General features: G+C 42.3%; 1 protein-coding gene across 10 annotated transcripts in view; it reads right to left on the minus strand.

Annotated features, from left to right (window-relative positions):
- Window positions 1-21,737, minus strand: part of SLC22A15 (solute carrier family 22 member 15) — a 124,399-nt gene that overhangs the window by 81,344 nt on the left and 21,318 nt on the right. For all 10 annotated transcript variants that reach the window (XR_014237845.1, XR_014237846.1, XR_014237847.1 and 7 more), the window contains exons 3-4: window positions 1,359-1,491; window positions 557-721 (exon numbers count right to left, since the gene is read on the minus strand). Coding sequence is in view for 3 of the 10 variants with exons in the window: in XM_082369199.1 (XP_082225325.1) it covers window positions 557-721; window positions 1,359-1,491 (298 nt within the window). In the remaining 7 variants the exon portion in view is untranslated. The remainder of the gene's footprint in view (window positions 1-556; window positions 722-1,358; window positions 1,492-21,737) is intronic.

Raw genomic sequence — 21,737 nt, forward strand, 5'->3', positions numbered from 1 at the left:
ACATTATTTTAAGTCAAGGAAGCTTTTAAAATCATTCATTTGACTATAGTGTAGTTCTTAAGAAGATGATGGGATAGTTAAAAATAATACAGAATATGGCCTCTATTTTGGAACTTAAACATCATTAAAGAAATACAAGAGTACTATTAACTTGAAGAGACCAGTAAAAATCAGAAAGGCCTATGAGATAAGGATTTAATACAATACAATACAATACGAAGGCACTGAGAAAGGAGTTTCTAGTATTTCCTCTGCACTATTTTTCACTTTCCCGGGAAAAAGCAGTTAACGAACGCCCTTAGGCAATCCGTGCGGATAGGGGCAAGGTCACCATCTGTGAGGCAGGCCCCATGGGAGACTATCTAGAGAGGAATACAAATAAAATGACTAATGACTCGTTCAAGGTCATATAGAACAAACTCAGGAAAGCAAATCTAATAGTTGGATAGAGCACCTCAAGTCCGAGTGCATTTTTAGACTCGATGGTTGAACTGGTTCCTATCAAGTTGTCTGGAGCAGTTCCCCATCTCCATGTCTGCATGGATTGAAGCAGTACCTGCGAGTGCCCAGTAGGCGGTGCCCACACATTCGTTCAGCAGGACAAAGGCCACCAGGGACATCCCTCCATTCATCACGCCCACCAGGAAGCGAGTCATTGCAAAGAACTCATACGAGGGGGAAAATCCATTTGCGATAGCAAATAAGATGTCAAGGGCAAAACCTAGAAAGAGAAGAACACTATTCAATAATTCAGAGGCAAAACAGCATTTGATGAACGTAGTGTATTATATTCATTAGTTTGTAAAGATAAATCTTTGTGAATTTAAATTTTCTGAGCTATGTTATTTTTTTAAAATAGTTTCTCTTATAGACTATCAAGAAAAACTGAGGTTTTCTTTGTTACAAGTTGATTTCTGTCATGCGCAGTTTTCAATTATTAACAATAATGCTGGAAACTGAAAAATCTTAGCTCGTACTCAGCTTGTCAAGAGGACTAAGCTGAGTCCTATAGAGCTCATCTGAAATGAATCAGCACACAAGATATAAGGAAATGGATCTAGTAGACTGCCTCAATCTTTGTTCTCCTTAGAAACATGGCATGAATTAGAATCCAGGGATTGTAATATTCGCCACCATGAAAAGCTTACAGTGCAAATATCTGGCCTTCCTCGGGTATGCTGGTCACTTTAAAATGCTTGGCCAGAATCAACTCAGCCTCTTGCCAGTGAAATAAAAATCATTTCTGGGTCCACATGGCAATTCCCTGAGAACCTTAAGGAAATGGTCCCCTTATTATTTCCCTGGGAACCTTAGGGAAATAACTCCTCTTATTCAGTCCATGAACATTAAGAGATTACCTGTGAGATAGACTTTTTTCCTTCCGAACCGATCTGAGAGCTGACCAAAAGAGATAACTCCCACAAACACACCACTGAAGAAAAAAGAGCTTGCTGCACTCACTTTGTAAGATCTGTTGGCAATTAAAAACCACTAGAGAAAGAAAAACACAAAAGGCAGACATTTAGGTCACAGAAAAGATGGATGGATGGAGTTAGCTATTAAAAAAACCAAATGAACAACAAAAACGTGAATATTGGAACTTCTCCACTGCATTACCACTATTAAATGGAATTCAGTAGAACATCCATCCAGGACAACACCCAAGGAGCTTCTGTCTTCAGGAACCCCAGAAATCATTATTATAAAGTGCTCCCACAATAGTCTATACACATCTTGTTCCAGCACTGAGCACGGTATGTAATAGCTAATTACTTACTCATCTGTTGGTCACGTCTTTCATTCTAAGTCCCTGTGTTTCTAGACAGGAGGAGCCGTATCCCATTAATTTCCATTTCTCTGACACCTAACATTTTACAAGACATATATGAGGCAAAAAATGAATGGTCCTTTTCTCCAATAAATTAATGGGTTTAAAATCTCTTGAGTACCTTCCTTGAAAAATGGAACATACAATTACCCTATGATCCAGTGATTCCACTTCAGAGTATATACACAAAAGAACTGAAAGCAGGGATTCACAGATTTTGTACACTAAGGTTCATAGCAGCATTAGTCACAATACCCAAAAGGTGTAAGGAACCCAAATGTCCATTCATTGATGAATGGATAAACAAAATGTGGTATATACATCTAATGGAATATTATACAGCCTTAAAAAGGAATGAAATTCTGGAAAGCTACAACATGAATGAACCTTGACCTTACGCTAAGTGAAATAAGCAGACAAAAAGGGAAAATATTGTATGATTCCAATTATGAGTGTGATATTGTAATTTATAATAAGCAACATATATTTGGTTTTTATCCATTGTTCCTGGAACACAGCTCCTGAAATCCTCATAATTTCCTATGCAAGAACCACAGGGATATCATTTTTTTATAATATTTAGATTTTTTCCCAGGTCCTGGAAAAGCTTCAGAGCAATAAAGGTAAAATGGGCGTCTTTTGTTATTTATAACAAGCCCCTTGCAACCACCCTGAGCTTATATTAATGAGGTGACTTTTGGAAAGCCCCTTAGATGGGGGCTGGTTGTCAGGGGAACCAACCGTGTGAATAGAGGGCTGGGATTTCAGCCCTACCCTCTAGGCCTCTGGGTAGAGGAGAGTGACTGGAGGTTGAATCAACTGGCTACAGCCAGTGGGTTAATAAATCATGCCTTCGTAATGAGGCCGCCATAAAAATTCAAAGGGAAGGGGTTTGGAGAGCTTCTGGATTAGTGAACATGTGCAGGTGCTGGGAGGGTGGTCAGCTCAGAGAGGGCATGGAAGCTCTGTGTCCCTTCCATCCTTCCATACCTTGCCCTGTGCATCTCTGCCATCTGGCTATTCCTGAGTTATATCTTTGTATAATAAACCAGTGATCTAGTAAGTAAAATGTTTTCTTGAGTTCTGTGAGCTGCCCTAGCAAATTAATCTAACTGAAGGAGGAGGCCATAGGACCCTCTGATTTATAGTCAGTTGATCAGAAGCACGGGAAGCAGCCTGAATGTGTGATTGGTGTCTGAAGGGGGTGGCGGGGCAGTCCTGTGGGACTGAACCCTAACCTGTGGGATCTGACGCTAACTCCAGGTAGATGGTGTCAGAACTGAACTGAACTGCAGGGACACCCAGCTGGTGTGGCAGAACGGCTTGATGTGGGAACCTCCCCCACTCCACACACACACACACTCCCGCCCACCCATATTTGGCGGCAGAAGTGTCTGAAGGGAAGTAGTTGCCGGTAGAGGAGAAACCAGAGGAGTGTTTTTCCTTTACCTGGAGTAGTCACATCCACAGACACAGAAAGTAGCATAGTGGTTACCAGGGGCTGTGAGAGTGAGGAGTTACTGGTTAATGAGGATAGAGTTTCAGTTCGGGATAGTGACAAAGCTGTATAGATGGACAGTGGTGATGGTTGCACAAAGATGCAAATGTACTCAATGCCCCTGTACCGTATACTTTAAAATGATACATTTTACGTTATGCATATTTTACCACAATAAAAAATAATCCCTTGAGCACTATGACCTGCTATTTTAGGAAAACTTATAAACTCAAAGAGAAAGTAATCATCCTCTGCTTAAAATATCATTATCTAAAGTCCTGCCTAGTGATGTGCTACTGTGATCTCTGGTTATAAAGATAAAAGTCAACCTGTGTCTCAGAGGTGACCTCAGAGAACCAAGAGAATGCTCGTCTCTCCCCTCCACAGCCCCCTTCCTAGGCTCAGCAAAGACAGGTTTAAGAAAGCCCCTTCTCGAAAACTCACATGGAGACACCCCTTAGTTGTCCCTTCTCTGTCTTTCAGACCACTCCTGTCCCACACTTTGACAACCAGTCATTATGGCCCAAAGCACATCTAACTTCTCTCCTCTTGTATTTCCTGTAAGACAAGATTGATAAAGATCTTGACAAGACAGCTTCTGTACATCTTTATGCAACAACAACACACACAAAAATTTAGGCACTGGAAAGTAAACAAGAATAATGCCCCTCACTAATGCTGTGCTTTACTTCTAAGTTCTTCTGTCCTTCACATGCGGTTATTAACAAGATTAACTAACTGGTTTTCCTAGCTCTTCATGGATTAGAAATAGTAGTCTAGTGTGACACTGCCCTTAGAAATAGTAATCAGGCAGTTACCGCTCTTGGTGGCCGTCATAATTTAAATAAGAGAGTGATGGAAGCGATATGATTAAAAAAACTGAACTACATTCCAGGCTTTTTTCATTCCGGTATTCAATAAATAGTTGATTAGTTTCTACTAGAGGTTAATAACTATTCTAAACCCTGGGAATACAGATGCGAACGATCTAGACTTGGTCCCTGCCCTCATGGAGTATAAGTTCCAGTAGCGTAAGCTAGACATTAAACAAGTAAACACAGAGGGAGAGACTGGGAGGAAACCTCTTTAAATAAGGTACTCAGGGAAGCCTTCTCTGGGGAGGTGACACTTGTGACCTGAATGATGAGAAAGTGACCAACCCTGAAAAGTTGTTTGGAGAACATGAAGATAACTGCAACGGCCCTAAGGCGAAGACACATCAGGGCGCCTCTCATGGGGGTGGCATGAAATGAGGCCAGAGAGGTGGGCAGGCATCAGGTCACGCAGGGCCCTGAGCCACGGTAAGGAGCTAGGATTTTATTCCAGTGCAAAGGGAAAACATTGAATTACTGTATTTATGTCTCTAAAGATCAGCCTGGGCCACACTTAGAGAATGCATTACAACAGGGAAAAGTGGGAGCAGGGAGGCTACTGCAATAGTTCAGGAGATAATGGGGGCTTGGACTAGGATGAAAGCAATGGTGATGGGATTACATGAAATACATGAATGTGGGATGGATCTTGAAGGTGGAACTAGCAGGACTTGCTGATGAATGAGATGTGGAGCGGGGAGGAGAGAAAGGGAGAGTCAGGATTTAACCTAAGCTTTTAACTTCAGCCATTCAGTGAATGGTGATGACATTTACTGAGATGGAGGGGGCTGCAAAGGGATATCAGGTATGTGGTGGTAAAGTTAAGAGTTCTGTTTAGACACGTGGAGGTTGAGATGCCTAAAAAACACCCAAGTGGAAACGCCAAGCAAACATTTGGACATGGGTCTTGAGCTCGAGGGAGAGGACGTGAGGGCTTATGAACCTAGAGATAAGGAATAAGGCTCGGGACAGAGGCCCAGGACACTTCCACATTCAGAGGCTGAGTAGAAGAGAACCACCACAGAAAACTCACAAGCAGGGGTCAGACAGAGAGCAAGAAAACAGGTGGGAGGGTGGTGTCACAAATACTACAAGAGGAGATGTGATTCAGGGAGAAAGGGGTGGCCAAGTGATGTCGAATGCTGCTTTAGAGGTCAAGTTAAGATGAGGACAGAGATGTGCAGTTATATTTGGAAACAAAATGGACACTTAAAAAATAGCAATTTCAGTAGAGTGCGAATGGCAGCCGGATTGGAGAAGGTTGAAGAATTGGATGAGCTTGAGGAACTGCAGGCAGCAGACGTGCACAAAATGGGTTCCATAGGTTTTGCTGTGAAGAAGAGCCAGGAAATGGGACACTATTTGGACAGGGAGGTGGGGTCAGAGATTATTGGCGTGTTTTTTAACATGTGTGTGCATTGATGAGAACGATCCAGTAGAGAAGCTATCCTTGCAGGAGAAAAGTACTTAGAAAAGCAAGAAGGAAGGGGCTTGAGTGTACCAAGTAGAGAGGGTAGCCTTTTGTAGAAGCAGGGAGGTTCCACTGTAAGTGGGAGGAAGGCAGAATGTGGGTTCAGAAGCAGGTAGTAAAGGAACCCTTGCTGGATTGCATCATTGCTTTTTCACTGAAATATCAAGTGAGGTCGACTGTTGAAGGGAGTGTAAGTGGAGGGGGAGCTAGAAGGAGGAAGAAGAAAGGCCCTTCTCAGAAGGGGACATGGCCCCTTCACAGGAAATGTCACACGACTGCCATACCGAATGCACACTTGAGTTCTGTACTTATCCATTTTGTGAGGAGAAGGTGGGGAGTTGGGGGGTTCCCAGGAGTATTCCACAGGGAGAGAGGTACCAGGAAGTTGCAGGGATTTGCAAAGGAGTGTTTATTATAATAACAAAACACATGCTGGTTAAGGAGAAAAGGAAGACATAGGAGGATGGTAGGTAGTGAAATAATGTCACCATCAGGAAATCCCCCTATTTCTTTAACTCCTCTGTACTTTCCATTCTTGCCCTTATTGAAATTTGGTTGTCCCCAGAAGAAATCACTCACTGAAACAGATCCCTCTCAACTGGAGGCTGTTTTTCCTTTTACACCCATGGACCTGAGAACCTGAGATGGGAGCAGATAGCCAAACTTCAAAATTGTCAGCTCGTGTGAAGATCACATCATTAGACTGTGTAACCTACTACCTTTCTAGGGCAGAGAACCTAGCCCGTTGGGAAATAGCCACTCTTCCTTTCTTCCATAGGAAGAGAATGTTTAGCTGGGCATAAATTTCCCAATATCCCTGACAATTAGGACGGCCACGTTATCAAGTTCTGCACAATGAATGTAAGCAGAAGCATCATGTGGCAGCTTCCAGGAACTGGTCTTAAGAGATGGCTGATCAGCCCTTTTCCCCTTCTTTATTTCTACTACCCTTCTGCTTAGAATGTTCATTTGAAAGCTGGAGCTCTAAAAAAATAAAAGCAGAGTTACCATATGATCCTGCAATCCCACTCCTGGGCATATATCCGGAGAAAACCATAATTTGAAAAGATACATGCACCCCTATGTTCACAGCAGCACTATCTACAATAGCCAAGACATGGAAGCAACCTAAATATCCACCAATAGATGAATGGACAAAGAAGATGTGGTATATAAATACAATGGAATACTATTCAACCATAAAAAAGAATGAAATAATGCCACTTGTAGCAACATGGATGGACCTAGAGATTATAATACTAAGTGAAGTAAGTCAAACAGAGAAAGACAAATACCATATGATATCACTTATATGCATAATCTGAAAAAGAAAAGATGCAAATGAACTTATTTACAAAACAGAAATAGACCCACAGACATAGAAAACAAACTTCTGGTTACCAAGGGGGAAGGCGGGGGATAAATTAGGAGGATAAGATTAACATATACACACTACTATATATAAAATAGATAACCAACAAGGACCTACTGTATAGCACAGGGAACTCTACTCAATATTTTGTTATAACTATAAGGGAAAAGAATCTGAAAAAGAATATATATATATATATGTATATGTAAAACTGAATCACTCTGCTGTACACTTGAAACTAACACGACATTGTAAATCAACTATAATTTTAAAAAATTAAGGGGCTTCCCTGGTGGCGCAGTGGTTGAGAATCTGCCTGCCAACGCAGGGGACACGGGTTCGAGCCCTGGTCTGGGAAGATCCCACATGCCGTGGAGCAACTAGGCCCGTGAGCCACAACTACTGAGCCTGCGCGTCTGGAGCCTGTGCTCCGCAACAAGAGAGGCCGCGATAGTGAGAGGCCGCGATAGTGAGAGGCCCGCGCACCACGATGAAGAATGGCCCCCACTTGCCGCAGCTAGAGAAAGCCCTCGCACAGAAACGAAGACCCAACACAGCCATAAATAAATAAATAAATAAATAAACCCAAAAGTAAAAAATGTGAATTCATACTCAGATTTAAGTATTGGGATATTATCTTTAAAAAAAATTAAAAAATAAAAAGATAATGTATAAAAAAAAAGAAAAAGAAAAAAAGCTGGAGCTCTACCTGAGGCCATGATGAAGAGGGTCACTTGTTAGTGATAGTGAAGTCAAAGGCTGGGTCCCTGATAACACTGCGGTAGAGCCCAGGCACTGCATATGTTTTTAAGTTCCCCAGATGATTCTCATAGGCCATCAGGTTAGGAATTCCTGCCCTGGACCTTGTCATCCTCAACAACAGCATCACCTCTAAAATCTTGATTTTGAACAGCCCACTCACCATTCCCTAGACTTCCACCCACTTCCTCCAGTACCCCCACTCCAAACATTCTTCAACCTCTTCAAGGCCTCCAGTTACCAAACACTATAGGAAGCATGGCCTGAGTCATCAAAAAAGCTTAAGTCATGTTAAGAAGCCCTGATTTAAGGATCTGTAAAGGAAATGGTAAAATACATTTTAAAGTTTCACATAAAATGATTAAAAGAGGTTTGGAATTTGAGGAGAAATTCTGTTTTGTGAAAAATTAACTTATTTTGGATGTATGGATAGTTAGTTCTGTGATAGAATTTTCAACTTACAAGGAATGCATATGAGGATATTTTTCCAGGTTGAAAAATGAATCAAATATTAAATATTAGGTTGGCCTAGAGAAGACAGGGCTGCATTTGTCACAGGGCTATATCCCTTCTCTTACAATGGCCAATAAAAAACAAGTACAATTAGGCCTTGTTAACACCCTGGAGTTCAAATACTTGCTTTTATGTCTTGCATATTCTTAGCGTTTGTTTTGGTGCTTTCATGCCTTTAAAATCTGGCCTGCAAGTTTAGCTTTGACTATCCTGCACCTCAATTCTGCTGGTCTGTTTACATGGCCAAGAGGTTCAGGCTCACACTGATTGGTTTTGTGTTTAATCAATAAGGAGAGGCCAACGTGGCTGCTCCGTCATCAACTACCCCGTGAACCACATTTGCAGAACTTCTCAAACTCATCAAAAAGGCTGTAATACTATCCTTCTAGCAACTGGATAACTATCAACTTGGATGGCAATTTTAGGAAGACATAGCCCAAGGAATGTTTGACCAGCAAATTTCAAATTCTAATTCTTAGGCTGCCAGTTCTAAGTGTCAAAGTAATTTCTAGTAGTTTTTCTTCAGGTCAATGCTGGCTGGGCTAATGCATCTTCCTACTTCTTCTGGAATACATGCAGGAACTGATAGAAAAATTGAAAAGCACCGCCAGATTTTAAAAAAGCAAATTAGAGAATGTGAAAAATGGAACCCAGGAGATCTCGCTGACCCATGTAGGTGAACGGGGGATGGCTGACTCAGGAATGCCAAGTCAAGCACTTACGACAATGTGTTTACAATCCACTTTCCACATTCCCCGTGCCCTAATATTGAGCAATTTTGGTTTAAATGTTTTGTCTTGTTTTCAATATTAAAAACTTTCCAAATATAGTTTACATACTTATCACATACCTACTATATGATCTAAAGAGTTTCATTTCATCAAAGCTCAGACAAAATATATCAATAATACACTAGGAGAGTGACCCTTACAGTATTTGAGAAAATGTATTGGGGGATGACCTATTTTTACAGTTTTAGAAAGAGGTCACCCACCAGGCTAGACTCAATTACTAGGTTATTTTCTTGTCCCTTTGGTCAATACTTAGTAACAAGGTAAAACCAAAACCAGGATACCACCAGGATACCAGAAGTTAAACTATAAGAAACCTAAATATGATGACTGTGACATTCTTGAAAAATGTGTTCTTTATGAGGCTTTACATTTTAAAAATCATAAATTTATAAGTCACTCAAACCCTTAATTGGCTAGAGATTACAGTGATGACTCTCCTATTATTTTTAATGACAAGCCAAATTCTAAAGCTGCAGAATGTTCCTTTTTATACTATTTCACTTCAAATTGAAAAATCACTTGTAAATTGAAAAAGCAGGAAATCTACTTTTCTTTTCCCATACATTAACAGAAAGGGAAGAATATAAAGACAAAATGTTTTCCGTGCCTCAGTTTGTCCTAGCTATAGCTAAATCTATTTGTGTTTCATAACCAACATCTGTATTTTTGTTCATATGCTTACCACAATCACTATATTGAGTTCTTAAGTTCATTTATCATACTGCATTTTCAAAAAGGATATAAGGAGCCTAGCATTAAAAGCACTGGTACAAACATTCACTCATCTAAAGAAAGCAGACCTGAGAGAAAATCGGGCACAACTGGGGATAGACTCCAAGAGTAGGTGCCTTGAAAAGAAAAGACGAAAGGAACATAAATATGGCAAATATGGGTTTGAGTACAGAGCCAGGTGCCATGCCAGGCCTTCCAGCTCTTAAAGAGGGAAAAAAGGCAGGCAAGCAGAAGCAAAGAGTTGAGACAGTAACTACTGACTGGGTATTAAGGAAGCATCTGGGAGGTTTTTTGTTTAATATTAGGATTCTTACTGCTTAGAGGCTAAGAATAAATGGCATCTCTCAAAAAGGGATAAAGTATTGGTGTATGTCAAGAAAAGTTGCTCTAACTACAATATATAGAAGGGATAAACCGCAAGCTCCTACTGTATAGCAGAGGGAACTATATTCAATATCCTGTGATAAACCAGAATGGAAAAGAAAACGAAAAAGAAGGTGTATATATATATATATATGTATAATTGACTCACTTTGCTGTACAGCAGAAATTAACACAACACTATAAATCAACTATACTTCAAGAAAATAAATTAAAAAAAAAAAAAAGAAAAGTTGCTCTAGCTGCAATTCAGAGAATGGAAGAGTAACTGTAAGCATGGGTGTGGGAAGACCTGTCAAGGTCGTTACAGTGATCCAGGCCAGCTGGACAAGGTGGAGACCTCAGAGAACAGAACAGATTCAAGCCGGATATACTAAGGCTGACTCATCCATGAGCAGGTATTATCTGACACCACTAGTATGGACTAGATCAACCACAGATTGAGTGAAGCTTGAGATAAGTTTTAAAGGTGGTAACAAAATATGTTTTAAGCATCTCCCTTGAAATCATCAAACCTTAAGCTTTAAGGAACTGTCACAAATCAAATCATTTTTTCTGACACGGCAGAAATATAATTTGAAAAAATTAATTATTGCTTTAAAATGGATTGCATGCTTATATAATCCTAAAAATAAAATTAACATCTGAGTAATAAAAATATATATCAAAGATGTGTCACAGACATGTAGATCAATGGAACAGAATAGAGAGCCCAGAAATAAACCCATGCATATATGGTCAATTAATTTACAAAAAAAGAACCAAGAATATACAATGGGGAAAGGACAGTCTCTTCAATAAATGGTGTTGAGAAAACCAGATGCAAAAGAAAGAAACTGGACCCCTATCTTACACCATACACAAAGATTAAAAAAAAAAATCCAAGTGGATTAAAGACTTGAGGGTAAGACCTGAAACCATAAAACTCCTAGAAGAAAACATAGGTGGTAATAAGTTCCTGGACATTAGTCTTGGAGATAAGTTTTTGGATTCTGACACCAAAAGTAAAGGCAACCAAAGTAAAAATAAACAAGTGGGACTATATCAAACTGAAAAGTTTCTGCACAGCAAAGGAAACCATCAACAAAATGAAAAAGCAACCTACTGAACAGGAGAAAATATCTGCAAATCATATACCTAATAAAGGGTTAATACCCAAAATATATGAAGAACTCATAGAATCCAATAGCAAAACCCTCAAACAATCAGATTAAAAATTGGGCAGAGGATCTGATTAGACATTTTTCCAAAGAAGATATACAGATGGCCAACAGGTACATGAAAAGGTGCTCAACATCACTAATCATCAGGGAAATGCATATCAAAGCCACAATGAGATATACCTGCTAAAATGGCTATTATCAAAAAGATAAGAAACAACAAGGGTTGGTGAGGATGTGGAGAAAAGGGAACCCATGCGCATTGTCGGTGGGAATGTAAATTGGTTCAACCACCATGGAGAACAGTATGGTGAGTCCTCAAAAAATTAAAAATAGAACTACCATATGATCCAGCAATTCTACTTCTGAGTATTTATCCAAAGAAAATGAAAACACTAACTAGGAAAGACATATGCACCACCATATTCATTACAGCATTATTTACAATAGCCAAGATATGGAAACAACCTCATATTCATCAATAGATAAGTGGATAAAGAAAATGTGATATATACATGTGAATATTATTCAGCCATGAGAAAGAAGGAAATTCTGATATTTGCAACAATATGAATGGGACTTGAGAGCATTATGCTAAGCGAAATAAGTCAGACAGAGAAAGACAGATAAACAAATACTGTATGATCTCATTTATATGTGGACTCTAAAAAAGAAAAAAAAGGGCTTCCCTGGTGGCGCAGTGGTTGAGAATCTGCCTGCCAATGCAGGGGACATGGGTTCGAGCCCTGGTCTGGGAAGATCCCACATGCCGCGGAGCAACTAAGCCCGTGTGCCACAACTACTGAGCCTGCGCGTCTGGAGCCTGTGCTCCGCAACAAGAGAGGCCACAATAGTGAGAGGCCAGCGCACCGCGATGAAGAGCGGCCCCCGCTCGCCGCAACTAGAGAAAGCCCTCACACAGAAACAAAGACCCAACACAGCCAAAAATAAATAAATAAATAAATAAATTTTTGTAAAAAGTGCTCATCACACGAAAAAAAATTTTGTAACTATGTATGGTGAAGGATGCAAGCTAGACTTATTGTGGTCTTTTCACAATATTAAAAATATTGAATCGTTATGTTGTACACCTGAAACTAGTATAATGTTGAACGTCAATTATATTTCAATTCAAAAAAGATATGTCAAATGGGAGTATGCCACTTCGAACCAAATAATTAATAACCATCCAACTTTCATATAATATTCTCCTCTAACCCAAAACAACCACCTTTTAAAATAGATATTTATTATTCCCATTTTATAGATGATACAAACTGCAGCTCAGACACAATCACACAATCACACAAGCAGTGGATCTGGCCCTAACGCCAAGACATCTGCCTCAAAATCTTCTTTGAGCACCATATGTTTGAATTAGTTAAGTCTTAGAATTCTGGAGCTAACTAGTGATATAACAGTATATTTGAGCATGTTAAACCACAAGCACAGAAATTACAATATGCTGGGTAAAGACCTTCTATTTTTTAGCATGTGTTCCATTCAGGAAGCTATGGAAAAAATCAACTGAATATTAGAAGACATACTAGAAGTAAGAAGGTCCTTGTGGCTTAGGGTAACAGAACCAGGGGTAGGCAGAAAGGAGAGGGAAAAGAGAAAAGGAAGATGGCATGTCAAATATGAAGTGAAGGTTCTGTGGCCTGGGTGCTTGGGAAATGACAAGGAAAAGGCTGGGCATGAGGAGATGTGAATAATTAATTTTAAAATCAACTTCCAAGTTGGTTTTGTTTATTTATTTACTCACTTTTTGGAGTAGGTTTAGTTCGTTCTACAGTGTATGCTTTAAATACAAATATTTAATAAAATTTCTAACTTTTAATTGAACTTTTTTTTTTAACATCTTTATTGGAGTATAATTGCTTTACAATGGTGTGTTAATTGAACTTTTATCCATTACTTACTGTCTATCTGACACCCTGGTGTAGCCACATGGACACAAACAAACCATCCCCAGGTTGCTTTCTTTACTTTCCTCCGCTGAATAGTCCTGTGCTGCCTTATCCTTCCCCACTGGCCTAGAACGCAGATTATAAGAGATGTTTCTTAAATTGGTCATGAATATTAGGAAGACTTCTTTGGAGCAAGAAGGATCCTTAGACACACATCCAGCCTCTGCTCTGAGCAACTTCTCATTGGCTGTCAATGTCATGAATTTTGTCTGTCTCTGCTTTAGTTTTCCCTTGTGACCTGAGCTGCCCATTTCTATGGTGACATTTCATGGAACAGGGGTTGAGAAACATGCTATAACCAGAGACCTCTCTAATGGAAGGGGCGGTGCATGGTAAATAAAAGCCCTTTCCCCTAAGCGTTCTCAAGCGTGGGTCATTTCCCTCCCCCAAGGAGGTTGTGCCCTTCCCGTCCTCCTTGCTTTGGCCATCAGTAGGTGAATGATTCTGCATTAGCCACACATGAATAATGTAGGACCATGCCTTGCAGCCGACAAGGGAGGGCACCAATCCCCAAAGGAAAACAAACATTACTCACTCCACTTTTTCCGAGAAGCCTGCTACCTTACAGAAACTGACTACTCTTCCTACGGGCTGTGCCCCTGCCCCCCACGCCTGTCCCCAACCCCGCCTCATCCCCTAACAAGCTCCTATTCACCCTTCCTCCTCCTGTGAAGTCCTGCCTGACTGAGGGAGCAGGGTTGACCACTCCATCCTTTCTGCCTTCTCTTTCCTATTTTTGCTTCTGCTGTGATGTATGGTGAATTATATGTTTACTTGTCTCTTCCCCTATGATGCTGAGTTTCCTAAGGTCATATTAATATCCCAGGTGCTTACCTGGCAGTGCCAGCACAAACTAAATATTTGCTGAACTATCTATGCAATAAGAGTGAAAGCTAGAGTCTTACAGGCATCTTCATATACACTATCTCAATGTCACGACTTCAAGCATCAAGTTGTAAGTTTACAGACACCCGGGAAACTACCTAGCTCGTCATCTTTTCCCTGGAGCCACTGAATGGCTTTCTCGCAAAAGGGAATGTGAGGGAGATTTGGAATTTGAGGGGTTTTCCTTCCTCCTAGAGCCAGTCTGACAAATGGAACACTTTAGTTTCATCTTTAGCCCTACATTAATGAGAAAGAAAGATAAGGAGAAACATAACTATGGCAGTTTTCTGGAAACGTGGCTGAAAAAGCTGTAAAGGCAAAATCTGTGCCATGGAAGCATCTACTTTCCAGTGCCCGAGTGATCGAAGCGGTGTGGCCCTGAAAGCACTTTCACTGGTCCACAGATACCCCACTAGAAGCACAGGGATCTCGCAGGGGTAAGAACTTTGCCACAGACGATACACAGAGTATCAGTGAGCCTGCAAGCCAGGCAGTGGCTGCAGCAGGTCAGAGAGGGGCACCCAAGCCCCCCATCTGGCTGCTGTGTCTCTTCCAAAAGGCACACTCGCTCACGAGCCCAGAGGAGGTCACTAGGCCCAACTCAGCCTCCCCTGGAAGTGGGGACAGAGACCATGGCTACTCAGGGGTGTAGCCTGCCTGACCATAAAGAAAAACAAAGACTAAAGCAGCTTCTGCAGGCTGACCGGTGGGCCAATGAAAATGGGCAAAGAAGACTGGGCACGTGTTATTGATCGAGCTCCTTTTCGCCCAAAGTCCTGCTTTGATGAAAACTAAGTCAGACCACCAGCACCATAGCCCGAGCCAGACTGACTCCCCGCGTGTCAGTATTTCAAGGCTGCAGGGCTGGATCAGACAGCAGCTTTCCCCAGATCCCTGCAGTGCATCCCCCAGGGCTCTGCACAACCGGTGCCCTGGTTACTGTTCTGAGAAAAATTCTGAATGGTTCTGGTGACAATTCCAGCCAAACTTCAGCCCTCCGCTGTTCTCTATGTCCCATAAAAATATATACGGCTTCGTACAGGAAAATCTCCCTTCTATGTCAGAAGCCTCCTGTGATTAGGGAGTACTTGGACCGAGTAGTTCAGGAACAGTTTCACGGTGATTAACTAACTTGCTTCATTTCAATGTAGTTGTCACTCTGAATTACCACTTAATGGGTGAAGTGTGCAGCCTATAACAATCAGTAGTACAGGCGTAAGGAAGCAAGACATTAAAAAAAATTAGCCCCTAAAGCAATTATTGCAGTGAATTTTTCAAATAGTTTTAATACTCTGTCTTTTGACCCCAGGGTATGGCTTGGGGAAAATATATTAATCTCAAGATAATAATCAGTCAATTTCAGTTCTTCAATATCCACAATGATATTAAAGATTCCAACCTTACTCTTTTTGGTTGCAAACATTAATTAAGCATGATAATTGTGTGTCTCCATGATATTTGGTGCTTTCTGAATGAGTCAGAGCTCAGGGAATAATTTGAATACAGCAGACAGCAATTTGCTACATAAATTCACCCCAATGGCTATTAGCTCATTTTAAAGTAGTCAAGACTCCTAGATTAGAGGGTTTTTTTTTTTTTGCATTAATACCAAGTTAATCACATCTACATAACCTTTTATTCACCCTTCCCCAAAACCCTCCATGAATAACTTCTGCAAGGCCTGACCTGAATGTAATAAGGTAGAGGGTAGGAGTTTTCAAATGTGTATTTTTAAGACAATCTTCTTAAACTATAGAGTTCTGTAGACTCTACCTTGATATTTATTTTAAGGAATTTAATATGAGAAGTCAACAAGACTTTATAATTTTTTTTAACTCTCATTTTATACCGAATAATTTCAATACGAAACATGTATTATCTACATACACAGACTGCAGTGTATACTAAGGATATTTACCAACTAACTGGCAAAGTTTGAGTGCTGCTTTGAATATTACCACTTTGGAAATTTGAAGGAACAATTGAAAAACTAGAGCAGTAAGCAAAATTAAAGCAATGCTAAGCAATTAAGTGGAGGGTTTGGCTGGGGCTGCGCTCGACCATAATAAAGGGGAATGCGACTGGGAGTGAGCGTAGAGAACAGCGGCTCCTCAAGGATACTGGCTGAAGGGTGGCCGACGCGGCCATCCCTCCCGGCACCGCTGCCCCTCGATCATCACCTCAGTATTCTGCCCTCTGCTGCTGTTTCCCTGCTAACTCTTGTCACTCTGGTAGCGGCAGCAGGAAACCCGGACGCCACCCATACCACCGGCTCCAAACCACTCCCGGACTTGGAACACCACCCGACTGGGGCTCTGACGTCCTAGGTGGAAATGGAGTGTGTGAACCTGCGTGGAACTCGCACACTCTGAGTGCTGGAGAGAAGGGCACACAGGGACACTTCATTTGTACCTCAAAATAAAATGACTTCAGGGAAGACATGAGATTCTGCACTAAAAATGCAAAGCAGACAAGCCTGGTGCTGGGTCTCTGTGGACATACGCCAAGAGATGGGGTGACGCTGTGAACACCAGCGCAGCAGGCTGCTGAGTTCTGAACATGCAGGCGAACCGCTGAGGGGCGTGGGAGTTGTTGCTTGTTTTATTTGGTTCTTTGTTATTTTTGGTTAGATCAGGACACCTGTAAGTTTATTTGGGCTTGACAATTATGAACCGAATCATTACCACTTCTGTAGTACTTGTGTGATTTGTTTGTGTGGGACCGCTAGCCAGGATCCTTGTGAGCTGGATACAAATATCCTGAGGGTCCCATCACTTTAGAGAAGACAAGCCCGTGACAGATTCCTAAGTGGGCTGCCTCCCTGCCTCGCTCCCTGCCTCTGTCACATGCCACTGTAGAAAGGCCACAGAAATCAGTGGCCACGCTCCTCCACTTACCAACCATGATACTAACTCACCCAGCTACTCTGAACCCGGGCAGTCATATTTTTAATTTGCAAGCTGCGATAAAAAAATTACGATTGTTTGCCCTTCTCCCTTAGAATTCGCTCTGTCGGAGGTAATTTCAAGCAGGCAACTGGCAGCCAGGGGAGGTGAGCATCTACTTTGCTTAGCTTCCAACCCAACGTGTGTGCACCATGTGCTATCACCCACAGTCACCCTGCTAACCTTCACTCTCACCGACCCAGGCACCCACGCTCCCATCCGCTCCTCCCAGGCAGAGCTGAGCTCTTGCCCTGTTCCCCGTGGAAGGGCTTGTGCAGCTGGCAGGGCTGGCTGCTGGCGGCAGACTGCTGGGCCCAGGCCTCTGTTCCTCTTCAGTGATAGCAGCACAGCGCCCCGCTCTTTTCATACTGAAATGCCAACTGAGGCGCCATTCAAAACTAAAGGCTTCTGTTTCTTAAGAGAAAAAAAAAAAGAGTTTGCAAATCACTGGTGTAACGGGAAGAATATGGGCTGGCTCATTGAGTCCCAGATCAGTGGCTTATTAAATATGTGATTTAGGGCAAATTTAAAAAATTCTCTACACGTCAGTTGTTTAATCTACAGGGTAGGGCTGTTGGCAGGAGTAAATAAGCAGCACACGTGGAAGACCCCTGGGAGGGGGCCTCCCACACGAGAGGGCATTGATGGAAGTAGTCACGGTTATCTGCCTCTTCACTCGCCTCTACCTAATAACCCTTACAAGACTCATCATCTCACCCACAAACTCTCTGCCAAGTATGCAACAGTCTCGTTGCAGCTGAGGCGCCTGTGGGGACCGTGGACTTCTGTCCCACTGTGCAGCCGGCGATGCCACCCGTGCTCCTCCATCACCAGGGCAGGCAGGCCACAGCCACCCTTGCAAGCACGAACCCACACAGGCTGGGAGCAGCCGGTTGAGAATCGGGGATGCTCCAAGAGAATTCATCCTAAACCCTGACCCCAGACTCTCCACGGAACATCCCCTGGAGATCCCACGGAGCGGCACATTGATATCAACCAGCTGTGCAGCTGGGCAGGACCCCCCCCCCCACCCCTCACGCATAGCTCTGGAGCACCTGCTGGAGACTGAAGGTCACTTTCTGCACAGGGGATGTTTGCGCCTTGAGACACACCTCGGAGATGGAGAACTGTCTGACCTTCTGATGGCATGGGAACATAATATGTGCTTCTATACCGTGGGGGGGGAAGTATCGTGTATTTATAAATCTATAGTGGTATATGTATAATCAAGATGGATAACGGTATATGCAAGTATATGTATCTCAGTGGAGCGACATAGGTGGAAAAGAGAAAGAGGACAGCCGAGTAACCAGGAAGACGGAGAGAGGGCAGGGAAGAAAGTGAAAAAGAGAAAGACACATGGAGATATACACAGAGAGACGGAGACAGAAACATCAGAGAAAGAGACGGAAAGGCAATTCAGAGACAGCCAATGAGACAGAGACACAGAGAAAGGCAGAGATGAAGAAACGGGATAAATACAGAGAGACAGAAACTGAGATGGAGAGAACAGGGATAGAGAGAAACAGATTCAGAAAGACGAAATGAGAGAGACAGAGGGATACAGGAAACAAGGAGGGGGAAAAGAAGGAGGGAAGGAAGGGAAAGCAGGCAGGTAGACACAGAGTTACAGTCTGACAAAGACAGATTGCAGGAGAGACAGTCACTCACAGACACACACAGTGGTAATAAGAAGAGGGACCTGAGGCTACTATCACAGGTAGGTCAGGTAAGGGCCATCTTAGCCCTTTATCTCCTCTTTCTCTGAGCTGCTTTACAGACCTTCAGCACTTGCTGGGGAAGCTATCTAATTCCATTTCTCCTGAATCTACCAACTCTTTGTCTTGGGAGTAGTAGCCCTCAGGGCTCCCTTCCCTCCGTATTCAGCCTCCAGTCAAGCAGTGTTAAGGGTGAGCCTCCCAGGTGCCAGCACAGGAGACGAGCTGGTGACCAGGGTGCCCATTCCTGCCGTCCCAGAGCATAGGGTCTGACAGCACTCTCCTTCTCTGTATCAAGGCTTTCTCTGGCATTGGGCAAGTAGTCATTGCTCAATGACATTTGCTAAGAATGGTGTCCCTCCAGTGATACCTAAAAGGGCTCCTAATTACAGATTTCCTAAGTATTCATTTAATTCAATTCTACTGAAATTCGTTGAGTGCCTGTGATGCTGAAGCACAGTGCTGCTATGTTATCTAATTTACTTTAAAGTATTAAGCACGTTCAGTGGGCTATTCTGTATCAATGTTAGGTCAAGCTTTCACCCTGGTACTGCCAGCATTCTCATTAAGGTTGCATTGTCCGCTGGTGGTCAGCTGGCTTTCCCTTCAGAAAGCCCATTCTCCAGAGGGAGCCACTACAAGGGCTTCTGTAATCATTGTCTCTATCAACAATGGGTGCTTTGCTTATTCTTTTTTTTTTTTTTTTTAACGAGATAATAACTGTGAGTGAATCTTGTTAACTCATCAGCCTGGGCTGGTTATTAGAACTACTGGGGCACCACGCATGCTGCAGGGAGACTTTATTTTTATTTTTTTAATTTTTTTTACTTTTTAAAACTTTGGGTTTATTTATTTATTTATTTATTTATTTATGGCTGTGTTGGGTCTTTCGTTTCTGTGCAAGGGCTTTCTCTAGTTGTGGCAAGTGGGGGCCACTCTTCATCGCGGTGCACGGGCCTCTCATTATCACGGCCTCTCTTGTTGCGGAGCACAGGCTCCAGACGCGCAGGCTCAGTAATTGTGGCTCACGGGCCTAGTTGCTCCGCGGCATGTGGGATCTTCCCAGACCAGGGCTCGAACCCGTGTCCCCTGCATTGGCAGGCAGATTCTCAACCACTGCGCCACCAGGGAAGCCCAAAAATTTTTAATTTATTTTTGGCTGCATTGGGCCTTCATTGTTGCTTGCAGGCTTCAGTAGTTGTGGCTTGCGGGCTCTAGAGTGCAGGCTCAGTAGTTGTGGCGCTTGGGCTTAGTTGCTCCGCAGCATGTGGGATCTTCCCGGCCCAGGGCTCGAATCCGCGTCCCCAGCATTGACAGGCGGATTCCTAACCACTGCGCCACCAGGGAAACCCAACAATGGGTGCTTTGTTTATTCTTGATTAAAATAGTGGCCTGTTGACTAGCAATGATGAATATAAAAAATAGGCTATCCCTAGTAAAATTAAAGACATTCAAGATACACAGATTAGCTCAACACATTTTAGAGACACTCATTACCCTTCCATGAATTTTTGAGATAATCCAATGTGTTCTGTACTCTATAGATAGGGGTGATGCCCTAGGTTAAAACCCCTCCTTGGTCCTGAGCCAATATGAACTCCGGAAGTTTCCGTGTGCTTGAAGCTGATGGGAAGTACTATTTTCCATAGTACCCTGACTATGGAAAACTGGGGTTTTCCTGTAGCGACCTGCCATACAAGCAGTGTACAGAACACCTATAAAAGTAGAGCTGAGACTTCTAAAGCCTGCAAGATAGTTTATTTTGAGCTTCCTTGAGAATAAGAATTGAGTTAATAAGTTAATAAGTTCATTTATACATGTGGTAGAATTTGGCTTGAGATCCACTTTCATTATCATGTGTTTAATGGATTTGTTGGAAAGCAGACCGATGGCTCTCACCCATTTCAAAATCCTATGCGGGCAATAAATAGAACCAGGGCTTTCTGGAGAAATACCTAATCCCACAGTTGGAGTAGGGAGATGCAAGATAAACCTGGACTATTTTGTTATGTCAAAAATTTTCGAAGTGCTCAAAAAAATTAAAAAAATTAAAAAAAAGATGGACACATCAAAAGGACATAGGAATTTCAGCTCCAGGAAGACGGAGTAAACATGAATACAAAAAATAGGCTAAACATAGGAGTAAATATACTGTGATACTGTGATTTATAGGAGAAACATATATTTGGTCATTCAGACGACCAAATGCAGATATATTTGTCATATATATTTGGTCTTCATTCATAGTTCCTGGCTCACAGCTCCCAAAACCCTTGGAATTCCTGAGCTTAGGTTAAGAGCAATGGGATAATTGCCTCTTGTCCTTAGTTCCTGAAAAATGCTTCAGGGAACGTGACTTTTGGGTCCCACCCAAGGGTGGAGGCTGGTTGCCGAGGGGAACCAACCATGTGATTAGAGGGTTAGATCTTTTACTCTCAACCCCCATCCCTCTCCCCAAACTCTAGGGAGAGGAGAGGGGCTGGAATTTAAATCAATCACCAACAGCCAATGATTTAATCAATCATGCCTATGTAATGAAGCCTCCATGAAAACCCAAATGGAGAGGGTTAGGAGAGCTTCTGGGCTGGTGAACACGTGGAGATTGGGGAGAGTGGCGCTCAGAGAGCATGGAAGCGCCACACTGTTTCCCCATGCTCTGTCCTACGTAGCTCTTCATCTGGCTGTTGTTCCGTATCCTTTAATATCCATTCATAATAAACCAGTCATCTAGTAAGTAAACGGTTTTTTCCTGAGTTCTGTGATCCATTCTAGCAAATTAATTGAGCCTGAAGAGGAGGTCATGGGAACTTCTGATTTAGAGTCAGGTGGTCAGAAGCAC

This window comes from Balaenoptera borealis (genome assembly GCF_965194805.1).
Source record: "Balaenoptera borealis genome assembly, chromosome: 1".
Classification (NCBI taxonomy): domain Eukaryota; kingdom Metazoa; phylum Chordata; class Mammalia; order Artiodactyla; family Balaenopteridae; genus Balaenoptera; species Balaenoptera borealis.